Source organism: Cherax quadricarinatus, chromosome 4 (assembly GCF_038502225.1).
Source record: "Cherax quadricarinatus isolate ZL_2023a chromosome 4, ASM3850222v1, whole genome shotgun sequence".
NCBI classification, from domain to species: domain Eukaryota; kingdom Metazoa; phylum Arthropoda; class Malacostraca; order Decapoda; family Parastacidae; genus Cherax; species Cherax quadricarinatus.
Window position 1 is genome coordinate 52,830,072 of NC_091295.1, and position 15,000 is coordinate 52,845,071.

Here is a 15,000-nt window from a genome sequence, read left to right on the forward strand (position 1 = left end):
TTTTTGCCTTGAAACGATATTGAAAATTTGTGGTTTTATTGTGCATTCACACACACACACACACACACACACACAATACATACTAAACCACACTCACACACAAATCACACAAAAATCACACAAAAATCACACAAAAATCACACACAAATCACACACAAATCACACACAAATCACACACAAATCACACACAAATCACACACAAATCACACACAAATCACACACAAATCACACACAAATCACACACAAATCACACACAAATCACACACAAATCACACACAAATCACACACAAATCACACACAAATCACACACAAATCACACACAAATCACACACAAATCACACACAAATCACACACAAATCACACACAAATCACACACAAATCACACACAAATCACACACAAATCACACACAAATCACACACAAATCACACACAAATCACACACAAATCACACACAAATCACACACAAATCACACACAAATCACACAAAAATCACACAAAAATCACACAAAAATCACACAAAAATCACACACACACACCATCACACACACACACCATCACACACACACACCATCACACACACACACCATCACACACACACACCATCACACACACACACCATCACACACACACACCATCACACACACACACCATCACACACACACACCATCACACACACACACCATCACACACACACACCATCACACACACACACCATCACACACACCATCACACACACACACCATCACACACACACACCATCACACACACACACCATCACACACACACACACCATCACACACACACACCATCACACACACACACCATCACACACACACACACCATCACACACACCATCACACACACACACACCATCACACACACCATCACACACACACACCATCACACACACACACCATCACACACACACACCATCACACACACACACCATCACACACACACACACCATCACACACACACACACCATCACACACACACAAAATCAAACACAAAATCAAACACATAAAATCAAACACTATCTCTCACACACAAAAATCGAACAGAAAAATCACACAAAAATCACACAAAAATCACAAAAATCACAAAAATCACACAAAAATCACACAAAAATCACACAAAATCACACACACGCAAATCACACACACAAATCAAACACACACAAATCTCACACACACACAAATCTCACACACACACAAATCTCACACACACACAAATCTCACACACACAAATCTCACAAAAATCACATACAAATCACATACAAATCACATACAAATCACATGCAAATCACATGCAAATCACATGCAAATCACATGCAAATCACTTGCAAATCACATACAAATCACATACAAATCACATACAAATCACATACAAATCACATACAAATCACTTACAAATCACATACAAATCACACAAAAATCACAAAAAAACATACGCTTAAACTTACTGTAAGAAAATTTTAACAAATTTTGACACGACACCAGTACTTTGAAATAGCAACACAACACTAGCGCATGAAATACACGGTCATTCTAGTGTCAGTCACACATCCTGTCTTTAGTGTAATACTGACCTTCAGTGTTAACACAGACCTTCATTATAATACTGACATTCAATGTAATAGTGACATTCAGTGTAATGCTGACATTCAATGTAATAGTGACATTCAGTGTTATGCTGACATTCAGTGTAATACTGACCTCCAGTGTAATACTGACCTCCAGTGTAATACTGACCTCCAGCGTAATACTGACCTCCAGCGTAATACTGACCTCCAGCGTAATACTGACCTCCAGCGTAATACTGACCTCCAGTGTAATACTGACCTCCAGTGTAATACTGACCTCCAGTGTAATACTAACCTCCAGCGTAATACTAACCTCCAGTGTAATACTGACATTGTGTAATACTGACATTGTGTAATACTGACCTCCAGTGTAAAACTGACCTCCAGTGTAATACTGACCTCCAGTGTAATACTGACCTCCAGTGTAATACTGACCTCCAGTGTAATACTAACCTCCAGTGTAATACAGACATTCAGTGTAATACTAACCTCCAGTGTAATACAGACATTCAGTGTAATACAGACATTCAGTGTAATACTGACCTCCAGTGTAATACTGACCTCCAGTGTAATACTGACCTCCAGTGTAATACTGACCTCCAGTGTAATACTGACCTCCAGTGTAATACTGACCTCCAGTGTAATACTAACCTCCAGTGTAATACTGACCTCCAGTGTAATACTGACCTCCAGTGTAATACTGACCTCCAGTGTAATACTGACCTCCAGTGTAATACTGACCTCCAGTGTAATACAGACATTCAGTGTAATACTAACCTCCAGTGTAATACAGACATTCAGTGTAATACAGACAGTGTAATACAGACATTCAGTGTAATACAGACATTCAGTGTAATACAGACATTCAGTGTAATACTGACATTCAGTGTAATACAGACCATCAGTGTTAGCACAGACCATCAGTGTTAACACAGACCATCAGTGTTAACACAGACCTTCAGTGTTAATACAGACCATCAGTGTTAATACAGACATTCAGTGTTAATACAGACCTTCAGTGTAACAAACCTTCAGTGTAATGCTGACCTTCAGTGTATGAGGACAGTGTTCTGACTTATACTCAAGACATACTGAAGGATCTCTTACCTTCACTCCCAGGCAGTGACGTCTGAAGCGATGTAAGCAACGACGTGAGCAGCGTCGTCTGTAGCGACGTCGGCAGTGATTTCAAAATGCGACGACAATAACACACACACTATATCTTCCAACCTATGTTTTCGACATGTTTCACCAGATATATTTTATAACGTACATTTTATAACGTGTTTTCAACCGTATATTATAAACGTTCGTCCACTTGCTTGTGCAAGTTCAACAAACTATCAACATTTGCTAAAATGCCACAGCAATTTTTTTTTCCAAATCGAGAAATTCCTTTCACTAACCAAGCGACTAACACTGGCAAAGGAATTCCAAGAACTGGATCGTATATTCACGTTTTAGTGAAGCGTCTCCTGTACGTCTCATCCACACACCTTCTGGCCCAGTCAGAATCTAGTTTGATGTAGCGGGCCAATTGGAACCTAAGAATTACTTATAACTGCCCCGAACCACTCTTTAGTCTCTTCTTACTTACCTTCGTGTGGAGTGAGTGTTGTCAACACTCAAAGCCCACGATTTGACAGTTTGTCTATACACTGAGGGGTGAATCTCTTTCGATTAAGGGTATACGCGCTACGTTGTGTGTGTATACGCTGAGAGATTACTTTAATCTATACATTAATGATTAAAGTATCTTTGATTGGTGGTTTACAGATGATATACAATTTTAATTACATTTCGAGTAGTCATAGTCTCTAATTTTAATTAACCAGCCTCTGTTTATATACGCTGAGCGTCTGAGTAATGCCTATTTTAGAGACAAAATTATTCTTGACCCTTTATACAGATGACATTCAGCCTTAATAACGGACATGTCACGTTAGGCTTTAAACCTATATAACTCAGCCAACTTCATTCGATATATACTTACACTGAAAGTAGCAGTTTACATAAACATAAATGTGCATATAACAGTATAAATTTATTCCCACATTAAAAAAAATAAATTATTCTTAACTAGTGAAGTTCAGTTTACTCAGAAAAATATGAAACCGGTCGGTGTGGAGTGTGGCAAGGCGGTGTCTTAATAATTATTATTAATTATTATCAGGGTGGAGCACTAAATCCGTAGGGATTATAAAGGGGCGAGGGTTGTGGAAGGCATTCAGGCTCAATTCCGGGAACTGGAGCACAGATCCAATTCCCTAGATCAAGAGCCCCTCACCAGCGTCAAGGAACCTCCCTTGAGGGACGGTGTGTCTCAGGGAAACTTGAATTCAGGGCTGCTGATAACTCTGTTGATGGTCACGTAAAGTCGAAATATACAGTAATAATATATACTTTAAATTGACTGTTCATATTATTTTTTTTAATATGTGAAATATTTAAGAATATAGAAAAATGTGTTAAAACGTTATTTTATTGCATATTTCGACGATTCAGTGCGCTTTGAAGCATTTTTCTGACAAGCCTCAATTTTTATCTACACTGGCTTACCTCCAGCTTAACTCAGCGGTCTGAGTGTTGATAGAGAAACGTCTTTTTAAACGTTTCTTCCATACCCAGCATGTCTAAAGACAGACAGACACACACACACACACGTATAAAAAGTAATATTACCAAGTCAAGTGTCTATCGACAAGTGCCTTTGACAAATGATACCTAACTAACTAACAGGCATGCAAGGAGGCTAGTTCTAGAGCTAATAGGTATGAGCTAGGAGGAGACTCTAGAGAAACTGAGCATGACAACAGAGGACTAAATCATGGGAGACATAGTAACAACATACTAAATACTCAGAAGTGAAAGGGTTGACAGGGAGTGACTGAGAGGAGGGAAACAAGTGCACAAGGGCACGAGGGTGGTAGAAGTTAAGACACACAGATGGCCCGTCCCAGGGGTATTAGCAAGTACTTCTTCAGCCTCAGGGTGGTGAGGAAGTGGAATGGCTTGGACGAGGAAGCGGCGAAGGCAGGTTCCATACACAGTTTTAATGGCACGTATGGCAGGGCCCAGGGGGCTAGGAGGGATTAAACCTAGCAAGTGGCAAGACGAAAGGCCAGGAGCTGAGACTGTGCTTCAGTGTCTTCAAGACTACTGTGCTCTTCACCATCTCCAAGGCTGAAGGACTGATTACCTCATCTTTTGTATATAATTCTACATTCTTCAGATTATGTCCTTGCATTGTATTGATAAAGCCACTGGTTGGCGAAACGTCTGTAAATATAGATCCCCCAGATGTTGCACATGTGTCTAATTCTTCAACACAGAATATATACGATTCAGTAGAACGTGAGGTAGTCAGTCCCTAAGCCTTCAAAATTTATGCACATAAAAGAATGAACAAAAAGGCATTAAGTCCCCCAGGCTGGAAGGCAATATTCAACATTTAAAGTCACTCATGTATTTATCAAACCTAAATCTGAAGCTAACCACGATTTTAACTTCTGGCCCATACTAGGAAGGTCTTTCTCAAACCCAAACCCAGTAACAAAAATATTTGTCCAACCCATTTTCAATGCTACCTTCGTCATTTAATCTCCAGAAATTAAGACAGGTTTGTTCTTCTCTCTGACAGTGTCAGTGACGGTGGATGGTGTGGAGGGAGAGAGCGCCTCAGTGCCCTGTGACCTCTTCCCTTCTGATCCCAAGGATAAGGTCAACCTCATCCTCTGGTACAAGGATGAGGCCAAGGACCCGATATATAGGTAAGAAGTGTGTAGCAGTAGTAGTTATTATCAAAAGCATTTATCCTGCTTATTGTATGGTGAGTGTGTGTGTATTTATAGTTACTGTGTGTATGGGTGGGATTATGTATACTTACCTACAATATGTATGATTGCAAGGGTCGAGTCCCCGATCCAGGTCGTTCTCAGGCGACTCAATGAGGACTTGTATTATTTGTTAATGTTAACACTGATGCATTTTCGGGCTAAGAGTTTTTATCTTGCCTCAGATAATTTACAAGCTTAGATCTATTATGTTTATCTCAGCTTATTTGCATGTTTGGAGATTTTTTCCTACTTCGGTTCCTTTACAGGCTAAGAGCTATTATCCTACATCAGCTCATTTACAGACTAGGAGCTGTTATCCTACCTCATTTCATTTACAGGCTAAAAGCTGTTATCCTACCTTAGCTCATTTACAGGATAAGATCTTTTATCCTTTGTCAGCTTGTTTCAAAGCTCGTCCCATCCCCAGAATGCGACCCGCAAAAGTCGATTGGTAACCAGACTATCTATTTTTACTGCTACGTGAACATGGGGAGCTTGTGTATGGAAGAAGGTCCTTACGTATTTCCCTCGTCCGAAATCGAACCCAGATCTTTCGATTGTGAGCTGAAGTCGCTACCACTGAGCTACGAGCGACCTGTGTTAGTTAACTGACTTAACTTAGTGAAGATTGGTGGATTAATTACCATAATTAGGCCGTAATTGCGAATGATCGAAGAACGTAATTGCCCTGGCGTGTTAAGCGAGGAAAGTCACAAATAGAATACAAGGCCCTTGTTCCAGGGTGTTGGAGCTACGATCTGCTTCCTGGATCACACCCGAGCTGCTCCCTTTCCCCTAGACGATTTGTGACCCGTGTGTGTCTAGCGCTTTCCCCATAAAAATACAGTGCTGTCATTTACCGTGTACATGTCTGTATGCACACACGTGCCTGCGTGCGCGTGTACCCACATCCCTGTAAGTAACCGTACGCATGTACGTGTACATGTGCGTATACGCGCTTACCTGCTCACTCACCCGAGCAGGTGTACATAACCATTCTTGTATGTACACGTATATGTACACTCATGCAAGCATCTGGTATAGTATGGCCTGTGACCTGGGAGTAATGGGATACAAAGTTGACCAAAGAAAACTCAACATGAGTATATGTCTTGTATTTCCTTTGCCAGATATAATTTCCCTAGTTACAAGTATGTACACTATGTACAGAGGTTGAATTGTACCACACAGTGACAAAAGATGCCAGAAACAGAAGTCAGAGAGAGTGTGCATCGTGCTCAACCAGCAATTCAGACAAGTCTGTCAATTCGCTTGGTACAAGTGAACCACTTTGTTTCAGCTTTGGCGGGCTTGCCTGTGATTGGTCAATGAACCAAGGTACTGATTTAGCGACGGGTACTTTATTGATCGTTAAAGCCTTAGCACTCGGTTCGCTGATTGGGATGCTGCCTATATGGGAGTGCAACATACTCATAGCATGCCACAGCATCTGTGTCTGTCCGTGCGTAAACATTGTACGTGTATACGTATATTTATGTGCATATGTGTATGCCGTGCTTTTACATATTACGTTCAGGTACATATGTATGTATACGTTTATATGTTCTCATGTACGCATTTGTGGTTATGTATACCTGCATCTCTACACTTTTATGCGCCTGTACGTGTGCACGTACTTATACATATGTACGTACAAGTGTATGTTCTCGAATGATCACGGACCGTCGCATATTCCCCCCTCGACCTCTGCAGGAGCCTGGCTAGAGATGATGTAATCAAGAGTTCGCTTCTGCAAAAGTTGAGATCAGAACCTCCATTAGCGAAGGTGTCTAGCCTTCCAGATAGGTGTTTGATCTTTGCGAAGTCTTGATTAGTTCCTCAAGGCTGAGGATTTGTCGGCGAGATAGACTTAGATTTTGCTACCAATGCGGCGCTAGTTTATCGTGAGCCTTCTATCCATACTGGGAAGGGAAGCGCAGGAGCGTATGGGCCTAGGAACTAGGCCTACCCAGAAGGGTTAACAAGAGTGCATCTCGATTTATATCTACACTGTGTCTTAACCTTATCATCTCTGTATTTCTCAATAAGCGGACAATCATTTGCATAGTGTTGAAGAAAGTGGCCATGAGGATGAGGTATCAACAAGAGCAGATGCAGCCCTGCCAGTAGACTCCATCCTGTGATGGATATAGGGTGCACAATAAGCTTGCCACTGCCATCCGCAGGAGGAACGTGGAGAACACAATAAACTAGCCACAACCATCCACAGGATAAATATGGGTGCACAATAAATAATAAGATAAAGAAACTCCCGTATTAGCATTTAGGCAATAAATTTCTTAGGTAAAGAACAGAAGTGCAACTAATGTGATATTGTGGCAACGTTTCGCTCTCCAGGAGTTTTGTCAAGATGAGAGCAAAACGTTGCCACAATAAAATGTTACATTAGTTGCACTTGTGTCTTTTTACCTAACATATTGTCAGTAATTCTACCAACACCAATACAATAAATTTCCTCTTGTGCAGTTGCCTTTGTAAGTGATTCTAGAAAGGGATTACTAGCAATGAGCTTCTTAGGAGGAGCTTTCAGATAAGTAACATTAAATAAATACAGCCTCCGTGGAGAGATGAGATGCTCTCTTTGTCTACAGAGATACAGCTCGTGCAGGTTATAAAATTTAATGTGATTGGAAGTTTTCACAGCCCGTATAAATCTGTTTATTTACTTCTGGATATTTAGAAAAAAAATATAGTGTCAGTGTCTGGTTTATTTATTAAAAAAATTAATAAGAAGAACAGTGTTAATCACAACTATCCTATCACTGATACTAGGAATACATCTTTCCTCATATTAAAAACCCTGACAGATAATTTCAGAGTATCCAAGAATAATTATGAGGACTTCATTCTGCATTAGCTTCAAAGGCGGCGATAATTTGCTTTAGCTAACATTAACTTGGGCGCATCTTAGTCAATTAACGATCTAATATAGGCTATGAACATCATACTCACTACTTTCTCATTCGCACCATAGTTTGGGTTGTAGCTAGCAACAGCTGAGAGCATGAAGACTATCTTTGCATTTCTTATTTAGTTGGGGTATGCTAGATTTACTTAACAGCTGTAAACACGAGCAGACAACAGACACACTACAAATACCTGGAAGACTAATCTTAACACTAATCACAAACAGAAATGAAGCAAGAAGCACTTGTGCAACACCCAAGTTCTGCGAAAATGTCTTGTTTATCAATTCTTCTGTTTTCTAAACTCTTTTGTGTAAGAACAGATATGAAACACAGCAGGCAGTAGACACAGTTCATCCCCCTACTGGTTTAGCTCCTACCTTGTGAATATTACTTCCATATTCCCTTTCTTTATCACAGAAGTCATCATCCATCTTTCGTCCACTTTCCTTTCATCTTTTCACATAAATAAAAAGAGTATATTACTCGTCCACAAAAAAGTCTCTAGCAGCAGAACGTCTTGTTTTCATCTGTCACTCTTCGCTTTTTCTTTTTATTTAAAACTTTATATATAAAAAGGTTCTACAAAAGACTTGAAACCAAAATTTTATACAGCACTCGAGATAACTTTCAATTAAATCAGTTTCCAGAAATTTTAATTCAGTTTTTTCTTTCTTTCTTTTCCACGTTTGTTACAAACAAATGCTAATGATTCTTAAGTAAATCCTCTTGCCTTCTGGCTTCAGATGTTTCTGCTGGCTTCAAGTGTTGCTACTAGCTTCAAGTGTTCTGCTGGCTTCAAGTGTTTCTGTTGGCATCAAATGTTTCTGCTGGCTTCAAATACTGCTACTAGCTTCAAGTGTTTCTGCTGGCTTCAAGTGTTGCTACTAGCTTCAAGTGTTCTGCTGGCTTCAAGTGTTTCTGTTGGCATCAAATATTTCTGCTGGCTTCAAATACTGCTACTAGCTTCAAGTGTTTCTGCTGGCTTCAAGTGTTGCTACTAGCTTCAAGTGTTCCTGCTGGCTTCAAGTATTCCTGCTGGCTTCAAGTATTCCTGCTGGCTTCTAGTGTTCCTACTGGCTTCAAGTGTTGCTGTTGACTTTAAGTGTTGCTGCTAGCTTCAAGTGTTGCTACTGGCTTCAACTGTTGCTGCTGGCTTCAAGTGCTGTTGCTAGCTTCAAGTGATGTTGCTTGCTTCAAGTGTTTCTGCTAGGTTCAAGTGATCCCGCTGGCTTCAAGTGTTCCTGCTGACTTCATGTCTTCCCACTGACTTCAAGTCTTCCCGCTGACTTCAAATCTTCCCGCTGACTTCAAGTCTTCTCACTGCTTGTAACTCCTCGCAGCGGGCTGACATCTCATTTGCATATGACAAAGCTTTTTTGCAGATTTTTGTTTCTGTAGTTAACATTTTTAGGAAAAAACTAAGAGATATCTGCATCTCACCCCCACACATCCCCTCTTCAACTTCCCCGAGGTCCCGAAGTGGGGAAGAGTGAAGGAGAGAAGTGGGAAGGAAGAGGGGAGAAGGTGTGGGGAGAACTTAGGGTAGGAGAAGGAGGGGGAACACGCAGCTGGACTTGATGGTAAATTATGGAAGTTTGTGGGCAGAGAGTTGCTGGCTAGTGGTAATTCTCGCCTCGGGGGGATAAAGAGAGCTAGAGCGTTTGAAGTTCCATGTCCAAGCTGGCTTTAATAACAAGAGAGAGAGAGAGAGAGAGAGAGAGAGAGAGAGAGAGAGAGAGAGAGAGATTAAGATTGATTCCCAACCAATATTTGAGATTTTTCCACCATCTCAGGGTTCCTCACACATATATTTGAGATTCCAAAAAATGTGGGCAAGAAGGAAGAAATGAAGGGAAGTTACAGTGACTTCATGAGTTTGTAGTTATGACCTTGTCGGGTTATAGATGTGATTTTAGGACTTACTGAGAATGCTGGGTAAAAACATCAACAGTTTAGGAAGGGCTGAGATGGTTTAGTAAACACATCAGCATTTACAGTATTTCCCTAATATTTGACGTCCTCAGTTCTTGTCTGAGGTCCTAATAGATCTTTCAAAACATTCGCTATAAAAATTCCGTTTGATCTTGTCATGAGTACACTCCTCCTTACTCCCCTCTCTTCCCCACCCCTCACTATTTTTGCTCCTCCCTCTTCTCCCCTCTACCTTAACACCTTATTACAAACTTTCCCGAGAGATTTGACAAAGTGATGAAAGAGAACATAAGAATACACACACACACACACACACACACACACACACCCACACACCCACACACCCACACACCCACACACCCACACACATATATATATATATGTATATATATATATATATATATATATATATATATATATATATATATATATATATATATATATATATATATATATATATATACATATATATGTAAAACTGGTCAGTTAGCAAGAACTCATTTAAAATTAAGTCCTTTCTAAAATTTTCTCTTCTACGTTTAAAGATATATTTTTTTCACTAATGTTAATGTAAAAATTTTTAATTTTGCATCAAAAGAATCTTAGAAAATTTACCTAACCTTATTATACAAGAACAATTTATTTTAGCCTAACCCAACTAAATATATTTTAGATTTGTTTACAATAATTTAATACTAAACAAACATAGTGAAATATATATATATATATATATATATATATATATATATATATATATATATATATATATATATATATATATATATATATATATATATATATATATATATATGCAAAACAACCACTCTGAAAGAATAGAGAAATTCCAAGCGCTTTCGTGACTACTCACATTATCACATAATGTGAGTAGTCACGACAGCGCTTGGAATTTCTCTATTCTTTCAGAGTGGTTGTTTTGCATATTTTGAAATCACCTGTTCACTGTGGTCTTATTGCAGATATATATATATATATATATATATATATATATATATATATATATATATATATATATATATATATATATATATATATATATATATATATATATGTATATATATATATTAGTAAAACTTTACCCCTTTTCTTCACTTCCTCTCCTCTTGTTCCCTCCATTCCCCTTTTTCTCCACAGTCTTCCCCTCTACCTCAGGAAGAAGTCAAGAATGTATTGTCTTCCGCAGCTGAAATATTTTTACCCTAAGTGAGCCGGGAAGTGTCCTCTTAAAGTTTCAAGAAGAGAGATGTATTTTTCGTAAAGCCACGCACACAAGCGATTTTTTTTTTTGAAAAAAAAAAGAGGAGAGGAATAAAAAAAAGGGTTTAGAAATTGGGGTTTAAAATTGATGGGTTTAAAAATAAGGTTTAAAGAGTCTTTCATATATTGTTGGTATAAGAAGAGGTGTTAATGGGAGGGTACAAAACAACGTTAAAATGGAAGGTACGAAGAGAGGTTACTGAAAAAGGGTGAAAAGTACAAAAGAAAGGGGCAACGATGAGGAACAAAATTCACTTGTAATTAAAATGTTTTTAAGAAATGTAACAGAATAAAATAAGACAAATGAAAAGAGCATAGATAAGAGGGTTTAAAAAAGAAGTCATAAAAAGAGTGCATGAAAAAATGAACAAAAAAAATACAAAAAAAAGTTAAAAAAACAGGGTTTAAAAAGAGGGTTTAAAAATTAGGAATAGAAAAAGGGGATTTAAAAAAAGGATTTACAATTTTTTTTCTGAGATTCAAAGTTGACTGAATATTCTATACTAATTTAGCATTATCTATTGTTCCCCTGAGAGATTAATACTTAAGATCGCTCCGCTTGTCTGTCAGTCTGTCTGTCTGTCCTTTCTGCCTCGCTTTCTGCCTCTTCGTCAGTCTCTCTTTAGGTCTATTTGCCAATCTGTCTATTAAACTGTCTGTGTGTCTGTCAGGTTATCTGTTAAACTGTCTGTCAGTTTTTCTGTCAGTCTTCCTGTCAAATATTTTTGTTGGTGGGTTTGGGTTTGCGAAGGACTAGTATGGGCCAGTAGGCCTGCCACAGTGCTCCTCCTTTCTTGTGTTCAATATACACCTTAGACTGCCTCCCTCACAGTCAACTTGCCTGCTAGTGTCAACTTGCAGTCAAGTTGTCTGCGAGTGGGTCATTCTGCAAGCTCGACTGAATTTCAGTCTGTGGGAGGCCACTAAACTCTAGCTCTTTGGCCCCATTTCTGAACTTCAAGTTCTTATATCTTCTTACGAATTTATGAATGGAGCTGATCTCCACTCCCTCTTTCTCTCATATATTCCATTTGCTCGCTATCATCAATTGCCTCCATTACCTCCTTCCCTCATACATTCCATTTCTTCCCTATCATCACATTAATTTGTTGTACATTAAAAATGAAGATCATACCATCGAGGTGGATAAAAAATGAAGGATCAATGTCCTTAATATCGAAATTAGTTGTAATAAGAGCAAAAAAATGTCATTGTAATTAGTCCTCTTCAAAATTAAGTCACGTAAGACACCTATTTGAATGACAAAAAATAAATTAATAAATAGCAGAAAGAAGCATTAATAAAAACTAATATAAACTTGAATAATTAACCATGGAACCATGAGACAAATAACCAGCACATAGGCGAAAGAGAAAAGCTTACGACGACGTTACGGTCCGACTTTGTGTTAGTGTGGCTTTGTAAATGGTCCAATTAGGACCGAAACTCGTCGTAAGCTTCGCTCTCACATGTGCGGGTTATTTGTGTATTGTTCCAGTCACGGTATTGTGCTCTTTTGTTCTTCAACGAACCAAGAAACTGCTAGACTTGTTTACGACACACGAAAATAATGTATGGGATGTTTTCCTTGTCATAGATTGTGGCAGCCTTCACTCAGACGAGGTAGGAGAAAGATAAACTTAATACCAAAACAAATGCTCAATAATAACCCAAGTGGAGTCGGAAACTTAGAATATGGATTCATCTGTATATTTCGATCCCTTTCTGGGATGCTCTTCGAAATATACAGATCAATTAATCTTCTGAGCTCCTGTCTCCGTGTGGGTTATTAGTGAGCATTGACGAACGTTAATTACACTTTAGTTATCTATCAAAATAAATGTTGAAATCCATAATAACATTTCGGTGGTTGTTAATTATAGAGTAGCGAATCTTGTTAACATGAACTGGCACTAACTACTCGAGCCTTGGTGAATAACCCTCCAGGTTAAAAATCCTAACAAAATCTTATCTGGTCTTAACAGCAACAAAGAAATTGCTTAGATATTCACGTGTCTTCAGGTCTGCCAGTCCGCCAGTATACTCAGCAGGACCAAGCGAGGGTAGGTATTAAAGCGGAGGACCGAGCGAGGGAAGGTATTAAAGTACCTCCCGAGCAACCCAAACCTGCCACATTTTATGTGTTACCCAAAACTCATAAAATAAATATTTTTCCCAACTCGATCACTTCAGGAATTGATGGTGCTCCACACAGACTCTCATGCTGACTTATGAAACACATTTCAGAGCTGCTGAGGCCCATTAGTCAGTCTCATTTTAAATACTAAGTTAATTAGATGAAAGACGTTAACACCAGTAATAAGAAGGTAGCTGGCTGTGTCGCTAGTCACACTACTTTGTAATTAATCGAGGTTTGGGCAGAAGAATTTTGGACATTTTGGGATGGTCATGGGCTCTCCCATCAACACTGTTCTGGCTAACCAATACATGGCGCGTCTAGAAACTAATCTTATCCTACCCATCATCATCCCAAGCAACATTATACGGCTATACTATAAGGAGGATATTGTAGATGTATTGATACTCTTCTTGCCAAAATCAACAGCGTTGATCCAACAATCATATTTACTCTTGAGGAAGAAAATGACAATAAATTCAAGTTCTTAGATGTCTTACTAGGCACAGGAAGAGACTGACTCACATTCAAAGTGTACAGAAACCCCACTAATAAGGATGACCAGCTTTATTTACACTCACGCCATGATAGAATGACTAGAAAAGGTGTCGTCATCAGAATATTCCTAAGATTGCATGGAATTTACAGCGAACACTTCCTCGATGAGGAATGTGAACTCCTTATCCAGGTGTTCATCCTCCTTCAGTTTTCCTCACACTTCACCTGTGACTGCAGGAGACGGGTGCATGGCATCACGGCCTCACTAGAATGGTCACCCAGTGCATCATTCTTCCTGTAAGCGAGATGACCAAAAATGTTACCATGGTACTTGTGAATCACAAAATAAGTGTGGCTACTATCTCGTCATCCATCAAGGATTCAGGCAAGAAGAGACCGGCTACGACTGTCGAGCGTAGCACAAGTGGATTGTGGTAAGGTGTATGCTGGCGAGACAGACAGAAGTTTCAACCACCTTCTTGCGGTAGAGATCACTTGACCTACGCTTGTTTTACGCACAGAAATTCACATGAGCACTGATCTGACACAAAGACGCCAATTTCGTCGTGAAAGAACACCACAGAAACGTCAACACCTGTGAGTGCCTCGATCGCTGTTTCAGACACAAATGCTAAAGGTCCCTACATTTTCTTTGGTAGTTTTACCAACTCAGGAGTCGTTGTCAAGTTGACTATCTCACCACACACTTCACGATCAGGTGACATATCCAAACACCTTATCTGTCACTACCTAGCTCACCTAACTTCCTTCCCCTATTTATTCTATTTTCTTTTCTGTTCTCTGTATTGG

The 15,000-nt window shown here is 39.2% G+C and overlaps 1 protein-coding gene across 1 annotated transcript in view; it reads left to right on the plus strand.

The window, feature by feature from the left end:
* Nucleotides 1-15,000, plus strand: part of LOC128684339 (uncharacterized) — a 241,053-nt gene that overhangs the window by 10,635 nt on the left and 215,418 nt on the right. The window contains exons 2-4 of the mRNA XM_070098267.1: nt 1,606-1,902; nt 2,088-2,384; nt 5,223-5,352. Coding sequence (XP_069954368.1) covers nt 1,606-1,902; nt 2,088-2,384; nt 5,223-5,352 — 724 coding nt within the window. The remainder of the gene's footprint in view (nt 1-1,605; nt 1,903-2,087; nt 2,385-5,222; nt 5,353-15,000) is intronic.